The sequence below is a fragment of the Monodon monoceros genome, unplaced genomic scaffold (genome assembly GCF_005190385.1).
Source record: "Monodon monoceros isolate NGI ecotype Baffin Bay Population unplaced genomic scaffold, NGI_Narwhal_1 Super_Scaffold_9, whole genome shotgun sequence".
NCBI lineage: Eukaryota > Metazoa > Chordata > Mammalia > Artiodactyla > Monodontidae > Monodon > Monodon monoceros.
The window spans coordinates 32,229,456-32,244,915 of NW_021703786.1; the positions used below are offsets into that span (position 1 = coordinate 32,229,456).

The following is a 15,460-nucleotide window of genomic DNA, read 5'->3' on the forward strand; positions in this document are numbered from 1 at the left end:
TGTGTGTGTGTGTGTGTGTGTGTGTGTGTGTGTGTGTGTGTGTGTGTAAGACACAGCCAGGCATAACTTTAGTGAGATTCCTTCAGGAAACTTACCCAAGAAAACAGTTTTAGTATTTGCTTATGAATAGATGGATTTCAGTGATTGGATTAATAAGCCTTCTTCTCTCCCCTATTAGGGACACACGTTTATTTATTATTAATTAATTAATTAATTTGCACTGGGTCTTAGTTGTGGCAGGCGGGCTCCTTAGTTGAGGCTCGTGGACTCCTTAGTTGTGGCAGGCGAACTCTTAGTTGCGGCATGGATGTGGGATCTAGTTCCCCGACCAGGGATTGAAACCGGGCCCCCTGCCTTGGGAGTGCGGGGTCTTGTCCACTGCGCCACCAGGGAAGTCCTGGGACACACATTTTAAATAGAAACTTCTGTTTAGAGCTATTTTTGTCTGGTTTTCAAAAAATATCTGCTGTTTCCTTCCCCATTGAGGTGGATCCTGTTCACCGTCCCTTAGGGTCAGAGGGCTCCTGCCCATGTCTTTGGAGGAGAAGCTCACAGCCCCGCTGTAGGTTCACTTGTTTGTTCCTCCTGTGTTCCACTGGAACGTAAGCTCCATAAGAGCTAGAACTTCGTTAGTTCACCAAGTATCCACACCGTTGGCAGTCAATAAATATTTGTTAAATGAACATGGGGGTCAAAATCAAACTTTGTGTAGTTAATGCAAAAACAGTCAAAATGACTGGTTAGGGACAAAGCAGAAGGGTGACGTGGTGATCTAAGGCTGTCTGGGCTTGCCTCCAGCTGTGCTGTGTCCTCCACGACTGTCACTCGTTCTCCTTTGAGGTGCTTTTGTTTGACTCTCGTCCCCTTTTGATCTCTGGAGAGGTGGTGACCTCGGTTCCTGCTGCGAGGCTGCCATTGAGCGGGCCTGCCCTCCAGGCTTCTTTTGACAGTTGGGGAACTGAGTCCCTTCTGCCATCTGCCCGGCGGTGATGAATTGTGGAGGGAGGGGGGTTTGATGTTCGACCCGATCCTTCCCAGTGTGTGTTTTTCCCATTTCTAGGATCAGCACCGATGCCTCAGTTCCCGCTGTTGTCATCCTCAAAGTTCTGCAGCCAGAAAGCTTGTCGCCTTGCTCTTGACTCAGCCCAGCCTGACAGCTGGGTCTGGCCCGGGGACTAGGCTGGCCCGGGGCTCTCGGTAGAGGAGGGCAAGCCACCTTGGCTGCTGGGAGCTGGAGGGGCCGGGGGAATGAAGGCAGACAGGTGTTACAGTGATGGCCCTGCTTCTCGTTTCAGGGTGCAGCAGAAGACCCCCAGATGGCCCTGGCACTGAACCTCGACCCTGCGTTGATGAAGAAGTCTGATGCTGAGGGTCCCAGGCCGTTCTTCCCCGAGAGTGAACTTTCCATCCGGATAGGTAGAGCTGGGCTTCTTTCAGGCAAGCTCCCTGCTGCAGACCCTGGGCCGAGTGAGACAGGGGAGACTCAGGCCTGGTGGCAGGAGGGATGGCAGGGAAATGCTAGGTGCTCTGTCCTGTCCTTGCAGAGTACCCACCCCACTGTCGCACGGCGCTGAGCCAGGGTCTGGCCCCGTGCTTTCCTTCCCCATTGGTTCTGCAAACCACCTGCCTAGTGCACAGGAGGTAACAGGGCCTTTTGATTTGCTCTTCCAACTTGGACAAGTGGGCAAGGGCCACTCTGATGGGACTGGGCTGGTTTGGGTTGGAGTGGATGGGCACCTGTCCCTCTGTCTCCGCCTCCCTGACGGACCCTGGATGCTCCTTTCCATTTACGTGGCTTTCATCTTTTTGGTCCATCTGGGGAAACTGGCTGTTGCTCTCACTGATTCAGTTTGGAGCCAGAAAACCTGAAAACACTGATGACAAAGTCATGCCTTTTGTCTTAAGTTAGAGGGAGTGCGTCCCTCAAGAGGAATAGGGTAGGAATTCCGGAATCTCTGTCGGGGGAGTGCAGACTGGGCCAGTGCCCCCTGAGAAGGAGTTCAGAGGATTATGCCGGTTTCCAGTCTCCGTGTAGGACTCCCCGCTCCTTGCCCGGTCATGGCTCACCCAGGGCAGTTGGCTAATTTAAGCACCAGTTTGCACCAGGAGAGGTGGATGCCTGTTTTTTCCTTTGCATTTATTCAAGTCCCACGTTTAGCGGGCGAGCGCCACCCCCCCCCCCCCCCCCACGCTGTGAAACGTTTGTCCCTCCCCCTCCCCACTTCTGTAAACCTCAGACTCGGGAACTAAAACCAGGCAAAGGATGTTGAGAGTGGCTGTCTCCTGCCTCGCTTGGAGTTCTCCCTTAGGTGCGTCAGAGAGATACAGACTGGTGACCAGTCGCTGTCTTCACATTAGTGATTTAAGGGAGAAAGTCCTTTCATGTTTCCGGGCTGGGACGTTAATTTGCTGTTTCCACCCTGTGTCGGCAGAGGTGATCTCTAGACCGCGGTACAGTAAACGTACAAAAGTTACAGCGATGCCCCGGCCAGTTCTCAGTTCTCTGCGTTCAGCTTATGTCCTGCATGAATTATTCATGGAGAACTCGAATACCTTCTCCACTTGGGTTGCGGCTCACTGCCGCCTACCGCTTTGGATGTGGGATGTAATCGGGAAACGAAAATCCATCTAATGTGAGCTCAAGTACTAGAGGGTTAGCATGAAAACCTGCCCACTGTGTCCAGTCAGTCTTGTCATTCATACTCAGATCAGAACCACTCGGTGCTGTCTGCTGTTCTCCTCTTATTGGAGAGTCAAGAGCTGTCCAGTGACCAGCGTGGGGCACCATCCTCCAGTAGAGATTGTCATTTTCCATGCCGAGTCGTGGGAACACAGGGACAGGAGGCTTTCTCTCCATTCTCCCCAGCTATCTTGTCGTGGAGCTCCTGTGATCTGCTATGAAGACATTATGGTCCTGATTCTTTTTTTTTTTTTTTTTTTGCTATAAAAATAGAATAGGAGGGCTTCCCTGGTGGCGCAGTGGTTGAGAGTCCGCCTGCCGATGCAGGGGACATGGGTTCGTGCCCCGGTCCGGGAAGATCCCACATGCCGCGGAGCGGCTGGGCCCGTGAGCCGTGGCCGCTGAGCCTGCGCGTCCGGAGCCTGTGCTCCACAATGGGAGAGGCCACAGCGGTGAGAGGTCCGCGTACCGCAAAAAAAAAAAAAAAAAAATAAGAGCACCTTTTAATTTATTCTGAGGCCAGTAATACCCTGATACCAAATGGATATCAAGGCATCACAAGAAAACTACAGACCAGTATATTTTTTAATAAGACAGAAATACCCAAATCACTCTAATGCCATATTTACGTTCCTAATTCTGAGCCTTCTCTACGATGAAGAAATTGGCTAGATTTTATTCTATCCCATTTTTTATCCCTATCCCACAGGCGGGAAGGTTCAGTGCCTGTCAATCCATCAAAAAAAAAAAAAAAAGGTAAAAAGGGGCGATCCCTTTGAGATGAATCTTTAACGCTGGGGCCATGGGAATATAGGGCCAGCGGGAGTTGACTTTCCTGGAAAGTCTCCCAGGATTGCTGGATCTTCTTGGCCACCCCAGTGTGGACCCGTGAGCGGAGACTGCGTGGGAGACGATGCAATCCCGTCCTCTGCTCAGAAACACCTAGGCATCGCCTGTTACCAGGTTACCAAGCAACCCTCAGTCGTTGTTGCTAACTGTTCAGATACAGAGGCAAATGCAGCCTTTGGGGGAGCACAAAGATGGTTTGCAGAGACCGAGGGAACCCAGCCACCTCGGGAAAGGTTGCTTTTCCTCCCACCTGGGCACACCTGTGGCTGTCAGGCAGTTGAAGACTGTTCAACTGGTAATGGTATTTGATGACTGGCCTTGTGCAGATCAAGTCTGAATACCTGTTGTTTGTACCATCTGGATTTGCCCTTGAGCTAGCTGTAAATGGAGCCCGGAGATGGGTTGAATGGGTGTTCAGTGAGTAACATCAGCCTTTAAGAAGTAATGTTGGCGCTGCTGTTATAATGTCCCATAATTGGTTCAACAAGAGGAAGGGCCAGAAAAACCACGCTGTGGGAGAGGAGGTCCGGCTGCTCTGAGCATCGCCAGCAGCCCGAGCTGGGAAAAGCATTTATGCATTTATGAGTGCTTTCCTATGTATGTCTTGGTGCCAAATGTTTTACAATATCAACTGTTCTCAGGGCCGGGGATATTTTGGGACTTAGCTAGACCAGAAGTTCTTATAAATCAGTCTCTCTCTCTGTCTCTCTCTCTCTCTCCCACCCCCCTCAACTATTTATCTCTCTCCAGCTAGCTTTCTTTTAATTAATTACTTAAGAAAGTAATAACATGGATTACAAATAAAAGTAAATTTTCTTCCACCTTCAGATCCCTTATGGTCTAGGTTCCCATCTCAGACACAAACACTGTTTCTAGGTTCTTGTGTTTCCTTTCAGAAATATTATGTTTATACCATCATACTTGGCCCGTTATTCTGTGCCTTGTGTTTTTCACTTAATAACACATTTTGGTTTTTGTTTCCTGGGCATTCATGGATTCTTATTCTTGGCCATGATCTTACCTAATTAGTCCCCTCTTGATGGCCCTTTAGGGTGTTTACACTCTTTTGCTATTATAAAGAAAGTGGCACAGAGCACTTTCATGCATACATCTCTATGGGCAATTCTACTGTAGAGTAAATTCTAGAAACGAGGCCAGGGGTTCTGTACATCTGGGGCCCATGAGTGGGCGCCAAAGGATTTATGAACCTCTTGGAATCTAATGCAAAAAGATACGTGTTTTTGGAAGGCAAAGATCTATAACGTCCATCACACTTCAGATGGCTCCACGACCCCAGTGTTTATCTAGAACTTGGCTTTTTTGCCTCAGCCTCCCACATTCAGCCTCCAGTGGACTTTTTTTTTTTTTTTTCTCACTAGCACTCTCTTTAGGCTAAAGAAGGGTAATTTTTTTTTTTAATTTAACATCTTTAGTGGAGTCTAATTGCTTTACAATGTTGTGTTAGTTTCTGCCGTACAACAAAGTAAATCAGCTATATGCATACATATATCCCGATATCTCCTCCCTCTTGTGTCTTCCTCCCACGCTCCCTATCCCACCCCTCTAGGTGGTCACAAAGCACCGAGCTGATCTCCCTCTGCGACGTGGCTGCTTCCCACTAGCTATCTATTTTACATTTGGTAGTGTATGTACGTCCATGCCACTCTCACTTCGTCTCAGCTTACCCTTCCCCCTCCCCGTGTCCTCAAGTGCATTCTGTACGTTTGCGTCTTTATTCCTGTCCTGCCCCTGGGTTTGTCAGAACCATTTTTTTTTTTTTTTTTTGCAGTACGCGGGCCTCTCACTGTTGTGGCCTCTCCCGTTGCGGAGCACAGGCTCCGGACACGCAGGCTCAGTGGCCATGGCTCATGGGCCCAGCCGCTCCGCGGCATGTGGGATCTTCCCAGACTGGGGCATGAACCCGTGTCCCCTGCATCGGCAGGCGGACTCTCAACCACTGTGCCACCAGGGAAGCCCCAGAACCATTTTTTTTAAAAGAAGGGTAATTGTTAACTGCCCCATTTCCATACGTTGTTTGTTCTGAGAGAGGAAGCTGAAACTTTTCAAGAGTTTTTTTTTTCATGGATCCATTATCATGGCAGATGGACGATTGTCTGTAATTTTGTGTACCTGTGGAAGGAACAGAAGTAAGCATTATTCTCCAGGAGAGAAAGAGGTGGATTTAATTTGGGAAATTAGTTGTGAAGTGGCTTCTATTTATTATCTATAAACCTTTCCCAAGCTTGTCGGGTGGAGAAGTGAATGGGGATTTAAGTCAGGCAAGAGTAAGCCGTAAGAAACTCTGGTTAGAAACACATTTTTCCTTGATGCCTTATTCTTTTATGTTAGGAGAATTCACCTGGCAATAATTCTACCTGGACAGCCTGGCAGATGAGAAACCATGTTTTGCACAACAAAACCGATGCAGACCTAGCGTCAAGTGGCTTATAAATTTGGAGAAATTGCCAACTCCAGTCACGTGTATTTGTTTGTATCTTAGGAATTCCTCATTGGTTGTGCTCCGGACTTGCTGGGTGGCATCTTCCCGTACAACTAGAGCTGATCTTGGGAGACAGAATTTGCCTTTTCCAGCTCAAGGTTCCCAAGTGCCCGACCCCCAGATGAGCATCTACAGGGCTTGCCCACTGAGAGTCAGGAAGGCGCTTGGATGTGCTCTGATGCCCTTCCCCCTCGCCAAGGCGCCCCCATCTCTCCTCCAGGTATCATACTGTCGTCTTTCAATCATGCACTTGGAATCATTCCTCTCCGCTATTTTCGCCTTTAAGTATCCTCCCTTCGGTGCCTCTGGGAAGAGACTTGATCAGCTGTTGAACGGGGAGGCATCAGTTATCGACAGTGTTTTACTCCCGCTTATGTGTTACGTCTTAACCGGGGACAGTTTCTTTAGCTGAAGGGTTTTCACACTGGTTGGCCTTTGGAGGATTATATTTTCCAGCACACGTGTGGGCCTGGGGCCGGGAAGCCGTCGCTATGGGGTGAGATCCCTTCTCGGAGGCCAGCTGCCTGTTCGCTCTGTAAGACCAGCCACGTGTATTCAACTCCCAGCTCCTAGATTTCCTTGGCACTGATATCCTTTAAAATAGCCGAATCCCAGGGAAGCAAAGAGGACTTTTTTTAAACAGCTTCAAGCTTCCTCTGACAATCACCTTTTTCTTCTCCCATATCTTCTAATTTTCCAAGTCTTCCTTGTCTTCTGTCACCGATATTTCCACTCAAATTTAGTCACATCAGGAGCCAGATGTAGCTATTAGGAGAAATTTTGATTTTCTTTTTTTTTATGACTAAGTCTCCAAAATAACGTGTTTAGGGAAGTCTCTGAGAGGTTATTCGTAATTTTGAATTTTTATCAGTAAGCTCTCTACAGATGAAAGGATGACATCACAGTTATTCATGTAATTTAATGTCTTGGCATGTGGTTTTAGCAATTAGACTCTTTTTTTTTTTTTTTTCTATAACTGGTTGGTCAGGGGACGTTTTCAGGTCTTCTTCTGGCCTCCTTGAGAGGAGTTGCCTGGGACCTGAAAGATAGGCAGGTCCTGGCTTTGCTTTGTCCTTTCTGGGTGAGGGCCTGTAACCTGGGCTTCTTCATTCAAAAGGGCATGAACCCAACCTGTCAGCACATGACAATCGCACTGAGGCTATTAGGCTATTAAAATATGCCACGTCTTAATTCCAAAACAAAAAACAAACCCAAAAATATTTTGCCAGAGGATAAAGAGCAAAGTGTTCAACAATAATAATTACCAGGAGCTCTTTAGCATCATGGAAGTTAAATAAAATAAGGAAGTAGTACAGAAATACCTTCCGGAACAGGGCTGTCTGTGGGTGGCCTGAGTGTCTTGGCTCAGGGGAGCATTATTAGGTGGATACATTTTATAGATTCTTCTGCCTCTGATGAATGTTACATCCTGCCTGCCTCAAATTTACCACTCCAACAGCACTTTTCCTGTTTATTTGCTTTTTTTTTCCTGTCCCGATTTTCTGAGCTAGGCAGTTAACTTGGAGTGCATTTTCATGGGGCCCAGGCCTAGAGGCAGTTTGGTACTTGTATGCGCTTGCTTGGGCTCCCCTAACAAAGCACTGCAGGATGAGTGGCTTGTGCGGTGGAAATCGATTTTCTCACAGTTCCGGAGGCTTGAGGTCTGAGATCAAGGTGTGGGCAGGGTTGGTTTCTCCCGAGGCCTCTCTCCTTGGCTTGTAGACGGCCGCCTTCTCCCTCAGTCTTCCCTCTGTCTGTGTCCTAATCGCCTCCTCTTACCAGTCCTGCTGGATTAGGGTCTACCCGAATGACCTCATTTTAATGTAATTACCTCTTTAAAAACCCGATGTCCAAATACAGGTAATTTCTCAGTACTGGGGCTTAGGGCTTCAGTGCATGGATTTCAGGTGGACATGACTCAGCCCATAACAGTGCTTAACAATTTTTTTGAAACGTTGTCTTCCCGTGGATGGTAACCCACCTGAAGGAACACCAGGTGGCACAAGCTCTTACTTGGTTCCCTCCCTTCCTTCCTCCCTCCCTTCCTTCCATCTTTTAAATTCTCTCACTGTATTTCTGTCTCTTTTATCTGTTTGTCTCGTACCTGGATGTGCTGGGCATGCTGAGTAAGTATGGAAAAGAGTTGGATGAAGTTGGAGAGTTTCTCTGAGACAGCAAGTAGAAAGTCAGATGATTCGAGGCCCGGTCTTACAAGACTCCTGGCAGGTTTGCGGTCTCTGCTAATGAAATTAAAAGGGTGGGGCAGTGCTGTCCACCGCCACCATCACCTGAAATGATCGGCTCAGGTTACTTCTAGGGAGTTATTCATATACATTGGAATGTGTAGGTGTGCTCTCCTGACTGTGTTGAGTTCCCAGGGCTGCCATAACAACGTACCACAAACTGTGTGTCTTCACAGAAACGTTTGCTCTCACAGCTCCGGAGGCTAGAAGTCAGAAGTCAAAGCGTCCACAGGGCCACACTCCGATAACTTCCTTGATTCTAATAACTTCTGGTGGCTCCGGACGTTCCTTGGCTTGTAACCACATCACGCCAGTCTCAACTGCAGCTGTCACGTGGCCTTCTTCCCTGTGTGTGTTTCTGTGTGTCAGTATCTGAATCACCCTCTTTTGTCTCTTACAAAGACACCAGTTGTTGGATTTAGGGCCCACCCTAATCCAGTATGACCACTTTTTAACTAATTCCATCTGCAAAGACTCTATTTCCAAGGAAGGTCACATTCTGAGGCTTAGGTGGACATGAATTTGGGGGGAACCTTTTTCAACCCGGTCCATTGATCAGCCCCACGCTCTGACCCCCTCCGTGGCCAGGCTTCAGGGAGCTTGGTTAGTCCGGAGGGGCTTTTGTCATGCACAAGGGAGGGAGAGGGGAGAAAATGGGAGGAAACAAGGGGAGGCTAATCCTGGCAATAATAGAAACCCACTTAAATTCATCGGGAGCCTTTAGAGCAGCTGCCAGGGCTCTTTGTCTGAAATATTCATTAAGCGTCTACCAAGGAGTTAGGGATACTGTCTCCTTATGCAAAATTTAACATTTGCTGGGCTAGCAGGTTCTATCCTATTTATTAGCATTCTGACACATTCATTTCAGCTCACAAGTCTATTAAACAGGGAAATGTGTTTTCAATGTGCTTTGGGGAAGCAGAGCAGACAAGTGTCTTGGGCAGCGCCAGCCCCGTCAGGATATTCCTGCCAAGCTTTCATTACCCAGAGATTTCGGGGTGCCTGCTGCCAAAGCCGGGCAACCCGGGCTCTTTTCAGATCATTTCGTTTTGTTTCCCAGATGTTAGTTTTTGCAGAAGCTCCTGAAGCTGGAGAAGCATAGGGTGACACTTTGGTTTCAAGTATTTCAGATCTTTAGGGGTCCTTTCTATTTATTCACTCCCATCTCGATTGTTTATTTTTCCCCCCTTCTGGCTTTTATGGAAAGAGCCCAAGGAGGGAGCTGGTTTTGAGCCCATGAAGCTGGGAGGAAATGGACGCCACTTACTGAGCGCGGCAGCCGTAGAGCAGGAGTGTGCTGATGGGGTAGATGAGGAACTGGGCTTTGAACCTGTGTCATCGACAGTCACAGCTCCGGCATCTGGGATGAGGTCAGTGCAACCCTGCCTTCAAGAAAAGGCATCCGGGCTTCCCTGGTGGCGCAGTGGTTGAGGGTCCGCCTGCCGATGCAGGGGACGCGGGTTCGTGCCCCGGTCCAGGAAGATCCCACATGCCGCGGAGCGGCTGGGCCCGTGAGCCATGGCCGCTGAGCCTGCGCGCCGGAGCCTGTGCTCCGCAGCGGGAGAGGCCACAACAGTGAGATGCCCGAATACCGCAAAAAAAAAAAAAAAAGAAAAAAAAAGAAAGAAAGAAAAGACATCCGTGATAAGCTCCATTCAACCTGGGCTGTCTTTGTCAGCAGGTACCTCCTGCTTGGCCTCCCACCTCCTCTTTGGGCGGTGTGTGTTCTGGTATTTTGTTCTGCTTTCTTCTCTCTGGTGCATTTCCCCTCCTGGCACCAGAGAAAGAAAACAGCTCGAAGTGTCTGAATGCTAAATCAGCTGTTGATGTTGAGGGTTGCAATATTTTGGAGATGTTGAGGGATGTGCCAGTGAAACAGTTGGTACCCAAAACAGGGCTGACTCTCAGGGTTCCCGACTCCTGATAACCCCAAACTAGTCATTGGCCTTGGGGGGGTGCGGAGGGGAGGCAGAGGCATTCCTTGAGGAGGGCAGAGGAAGCATGCAATGTCTCTCGCAGCTCTCAGACACGTGAGCCAGAGATCTCTGCTGTCTTCCCTAGGAAAGCAGGCTCAGCCAGCGGTATTGCCGCCCCGATCCCCGGCAGGTCTTGGAAAGATTTGCTCAGGTCAGCCTCAGTAAACTTTGATCGTCGTGTTCTTTCTATTAGGGAAGTGCCTGTTATACACATAGAAACAGTTAGGAGACATATGCCTTCAAGGAGATTCAAGCATTCTCGGGAAACGAATCTGGGCATTTTATATGGTTCGACCTAACATATGTAAACCTCTGACCATCCCTCAAGTGGGTCTTGAATATGTCCTTGGTGCTCCCACCCAGAGCCCTCTAGTTTGAGTTATTTTTGAGTAAGGAGTGAGGTCGAGTTTGGAGTTCAGGCTTTTTTTTAATGGGGATGTCCAGTGGGTGCAACACCATGTATTGGAAAGACTGACCTTTCTCCATCGAATTGCCTCTGTGCTTTTGTAAACAATTAATTGACCATATTTGTGTGGATCTACTTTTTTTTTTTTTTTTGCGGTACGCGGGCCTCTCACTGTTGTGGCCTCTCCCACTGCGGAGCACGGGCTCCAGACGCGCAGGCTCAGCGGCCATGGCTCATGGGCCCAGCCGCTCTGCAGCATCTGGGATCTTCCTGGACCGGGGCACGAACCCGCGCCCCCCGCATCGGCAGGCGGACTCTCAACCACTGCGCCACCAGGGAAGCCCAGATCTACTTTTTGACTCTCCATTCTGCTTCTTTGGTCTATATGTCTATTCTTTCACCAATCTCCCATTCTCTTAATTATGGTAGCTTTAGTCTAAGTCTTGCCATCAGATATCGTGTGTTCTCCCACTTTATTCTTTTTCAAAATTGTTTTGGTTATTCTAGTTCCTTTGAATCAGCTTGGTAATATCTACAAAAAATCCTGGTGGGCTTTTGGCTTTTGGTTGGGATTGCATTGAATCGATAAATTAATTTGGGGAAAACTAACATCTTAATAATCTTGTCTTCCATTTCATAAACATGGTATAGCTCTCCATTTATTTAAGTTGTCTTTAATTTCTTCTATCAGTGTTTTGTGGTTCTCAGCATATATATCTTAACATATATTTGGTTAGATTCATACCTAATTATTTCCTTTTATGGTGCTATTATAAATGGTATGGCGTTTTAAATTTAATTTCTAATTATTCATTTCTAGTATACAGAAATATAATTGATTTATACATGTTAGCCTTGTATCCTGCAACCTGGCTAAACTCATTTATTAGTTCTAAGAGTTGTTTTGTAGATTCCTTGGGATTTCCTATGTCATGTCTGTGAGTACTAACAGTTCTGTTTCTTCCTTCCAGTCTGTATGCCTTGTTATTTCTCTTTCTTGCCTAATTGCACTGACTAAGATGTCAGATAAGACTGGTGAGAGCAGACATTCTTGCCTTATTCCTGGTCTTAGGGAGAAAGCATTCAGTCTTTCACCATTAAGTACGATGTCATCTATACGTTTATGGTAGACGAAAGGCATTGATATTTGAAAAGCCGTCAAGTTCCTGAAAGGTGGCATGCTGCAGAGACGGTACAGAGTTGGAGTGGGTCAGAGAATACTGGATAACTGTGAGACTGGGTTTGAATTCTGACTCCACCTCTTAGCAGCTACTAGACCTTGGGCATCCTTCTTACCCTGCCTTTTCCTTCAGCTTCTGTACCTAAAATGGGGATAACAGTAATTACTTGACAGAGTTACAGTGAAGACAGGCTAAGTTAATACGAGTAAAACGCTTAGAATAGTGCTCACTGCTTTGTATGTCCTCAGTGAATATTAGTTATTATTCTGTCTGGACAGCAGTAAAATTGGCCAGAGCATTCAGGGTGCCTGAATATGGGATGTTTTTTTTTTTTTGGCCCAGACTGTAGAGATTTTGCTGCCCACCTTGAAAAGTACAGAGAGCTTTTGGGTTTGGATGTGGTTTTCTCTGGTCATTCAACACCCTTGTGTCTCCAGTGCTCTCGAGGTGCTCAGAAAGATGGACAGCGTTTACATTCAGGGCAACAAATCAGGGATGGAGTATCCACACTAGAAAAGAGCAGATTGTCCTTAAGCTGGAAGAGGAGGTTTCTCAGAGGAAAAGGAAATCCCTAAAGAAGTTAAAGGAGCACCAGTGTGGTTAAGGAAAAATGTACGAGAAGATTGATGTGAAAAATTATAGAGAATCATGGGGTGAATGGAGAAGGAGAGAGTGTGTGTGTGTGTGTGTGTGTATGTGTGTGTGTGTGTGTGTGTGTGTGTGTGTGTGTGTGGTGAAGAGCAGGGGGAGGGTAGAGTCAGGATATGTGGTAGATGTGATAGTAACATGGGCTCATGGAATCATGACTGGACTGAGCTCCCCGTCACTGGAAGGATTCAAGTACAAGCTAGGTGACCAATGGTCAGGGAGGTTATAGAGGGGCTTCCTGTGCAGTGTGAAAGTGTGGGCTGAGACCCCTTTCCTGCTCCACAATTCCTCGCTCATCAGCCAACCAAGAACACTGGGGAGAGGGCCCCTCTGCCCCCTCTGGCCTTTAGGGGAAGGGCTCATGGGACCTGAAAATCTGGGCCAGCGGGTTCTGGTCTGAGACCTTGGAGGTCCTGAGTGGGAGCTTGGGCACAGGCTTCCAGGCAGAGTCTCCCAGGTGAGCAGAAGTGGCGGCAGGTATGGCCATCAGGGGCTGCAGGTGTCTCCTCTGCAGGGAGCTTGGTTAGTTGAATAGAAATCTTGGCTCCACAGGGGGCAGGTGTGTTTTCTAAGGTTGCCGTGATGTCTGTCTAGATGGTCTGGAGTAGCTACTTGCCTCTTTCCTGTTTGGACCCTCACACGATGACCCTCCACAACCCATCATTCTCAGAACATCTGCCTAGACCATTTTGTGGGAAGGAGACCACCTGGGCACCTGATGAAAACCACAGACTGTTGGGTTATTGGCATTTGTGGAGGGACAGTTCTTTGTGGTGGAGCGGCGTCCTGAACTTTCAGTCTGCTCTTCACTTCAGCCCGATCCCCGGGAGTCCCTGTGGAGTTGGATCAGCAGAGAGAACCACTGGGACCCACCATGACCCGGAGCTCTATGCCGAGGTGCTCAGCATCCCCTTTTGGGGTCAAAAAATAACAGGAGATTAAAAAGTAATAAAACTGACATGTGAACAAACACCGCAGAACTCATCTGAACAAATGAGTTTGGGCTCCCCAGAAGCGGTCAACTTGGGAGGATGGTGTTATTTGGAAAACTTTTGGAAGTTTATTAGGAGGCTTCTGAGGGTTGATCTACAATCCAAGTTGTTTTTTTAAAAAGGCAGTCTTTTGTGTGTGTGTGTGTTTGGGCATGATCTTTAACAACAACATTCTCAGAGTAACTTTCTTCCTCCAAAACACTCAAGATAATTATTGAATTATAATTTTTCCCTGCTGCTTTCCAACAGGGGGCTTCCCAAGGCAAACCCATTCCCTGTACTGTGGTCTAGGACATTTTTTCATGACTATTTGGCCTCTGGGGCTTTAGCTGGTCTCCTCCTGGTCTCAGGAGCCATCGAGGTTAAGTGAGAGGCTACCAGAAGAATGCAATGGAGAAGAGAGATGAGGACAAGCTCGAGATACAATTTGTCATCTACCGCCTGGCTGGTTTAAAAAAAAGTCATGGTTTGCATTGTTGTTTTCATTATTAGTAAGTTTCACTGTTAGGTGACTCACAAAGATGATGGCATTGACCCAAAATTTGAAGGAGAATGTATCGATATATAGAGCCAATTGTGCTCTAAGGCTCCTTCCCGGGAAAGAGGAAGAGTTAAAAGCCTGAGGGCTCACATGTGACTCCAGGTACAGTCCTTACATTAGAGTGTATGCTGCTGAGAGTTTTCATGCTGACTTCATGTATCTGAGTGTAACAGGCTGTATGCATCAGCTTTGCCTTGTAACAAGCAGCTCTCAAATCTCAGAGGCTGAATCCTGTTTGTGAAGATACCCAATGTAGTGGGTGTTTTCATCTCATCCTCTCTCTCCTCACCCTCTATAGCACACACACGTGCTCGTGCACTATCCCACCCCAACCTTTGGAGACGTTCTTTTGTTAATGCTTTGATAGTGGGGATGCATTTTAAGATTGACAAGGAATCGTGCATCTTTTATTTCTGAATCCCACTTTTCAGTACAGTGCACTGTGTGTTCTGGATCATTAAATTCCACTTAAATAGTTGCTTATTGAAGTGAGAGAAGGCTATGAAGTTGAGGGAGGAGCAGATGCTCTTTACACTAATAAATGTGAAACTGTCCTCTGGGCATTTGGAAGTTTGTTTGAAGCATGGCTTCCGATTCAAGCTGGGTGCTTCTGCAGTCATTTGATATGCAACTAGAATGACCTCTCTGTGTCTCCCAGTGCACTTGATTGTGAGAGGTTCCTCGCTCGTGCTAAGATCTGCAGCAGTGGGAGCCGTCTCTGTTGGGATGCTTCTGTGGGAGGCTTCTCAGACAAACCTAGGTTTGAGTTCTTGGAATTCTCGCTTATAAGATAGGAATCATAATGTTATTGCATTGGGACTCAGGTAAAATATGTAAAGGGACTAGCACGGTGCTTGACATGCAGTGTAATTTGTAGATTCCAGGACTCACTCTTCTTTGCATTTTCAACATCTCTGAAATTCGTATTTGTCTTACAGCCAATGGCATAGTGGAATTGACATGCCATCTAAAATAAAAGTGTGTCTTAAAATTGTTGTGTCTTAAGATTTGGTGAAGTATGGTAGTCAGCACTTAATACATGGGTGTTTGTGGGACTAAAACGAGTTACAGAAAACATTCAAGTGTAAGTTAGTGTTTCTGGAAGTTTTTATTTTGGTCAACGGCCACTTTGAGAAGCTGATGAAAAGTATATCGATCTTTTTCCGGAAGTATGCATATTCCCACAGGATTCTGCGTATAATTCCAGGGTGTCTTAGAACACCCCAGGGCTCTTCCCTAGACCTCCCCCCTTGGGAAAAGGTAAGGCTCTTGCGCCTTACTGTTATTGTGGCTGCTTTTGTTTTTCCTTTGCCTCCACTCCAGCTTGCTCACCGAGTCGTGTTCAAGTTGTAGCTCTTTTCTTTTTTTTTTTTTTCGATTTTTTAGGAAATGTACGTCTTCCTGCGACAAGTGGCTGCCCTGCGGGTCTCATTCACCTGTCCTT

The 15,460-nt window shown here is 47.3% G+C and overlaps 1 protein-coding gene across 4 annotated transcripts in view; it reads left to right on the plus strand.

Moving 5' to 3' along the window:
* Positions 1-15,460, plus strand: part of SLC39A11 (solute carrier family 39 member 11) — a 431,705-nt gene that overhangs the window by 191,598 nt on the left and 224,647 nt on the right. For 3 of the 4 annotated variants that reach the window (XM_029210793.1, XM_029210792.1, XM_029210795.1), the window contains one exon: positions 1,296-1,437. In XM_029210793.1, the coding sequence (XP_029066626.1) occupies positions 1,296-1,437 (142 nt within the window). The remainder of the gene's footprint in view (positions 1-1,295; positions 1,438-15,460) is intronic. The other variant, XM_029210794.1, reaches the window with a different exon arrangement.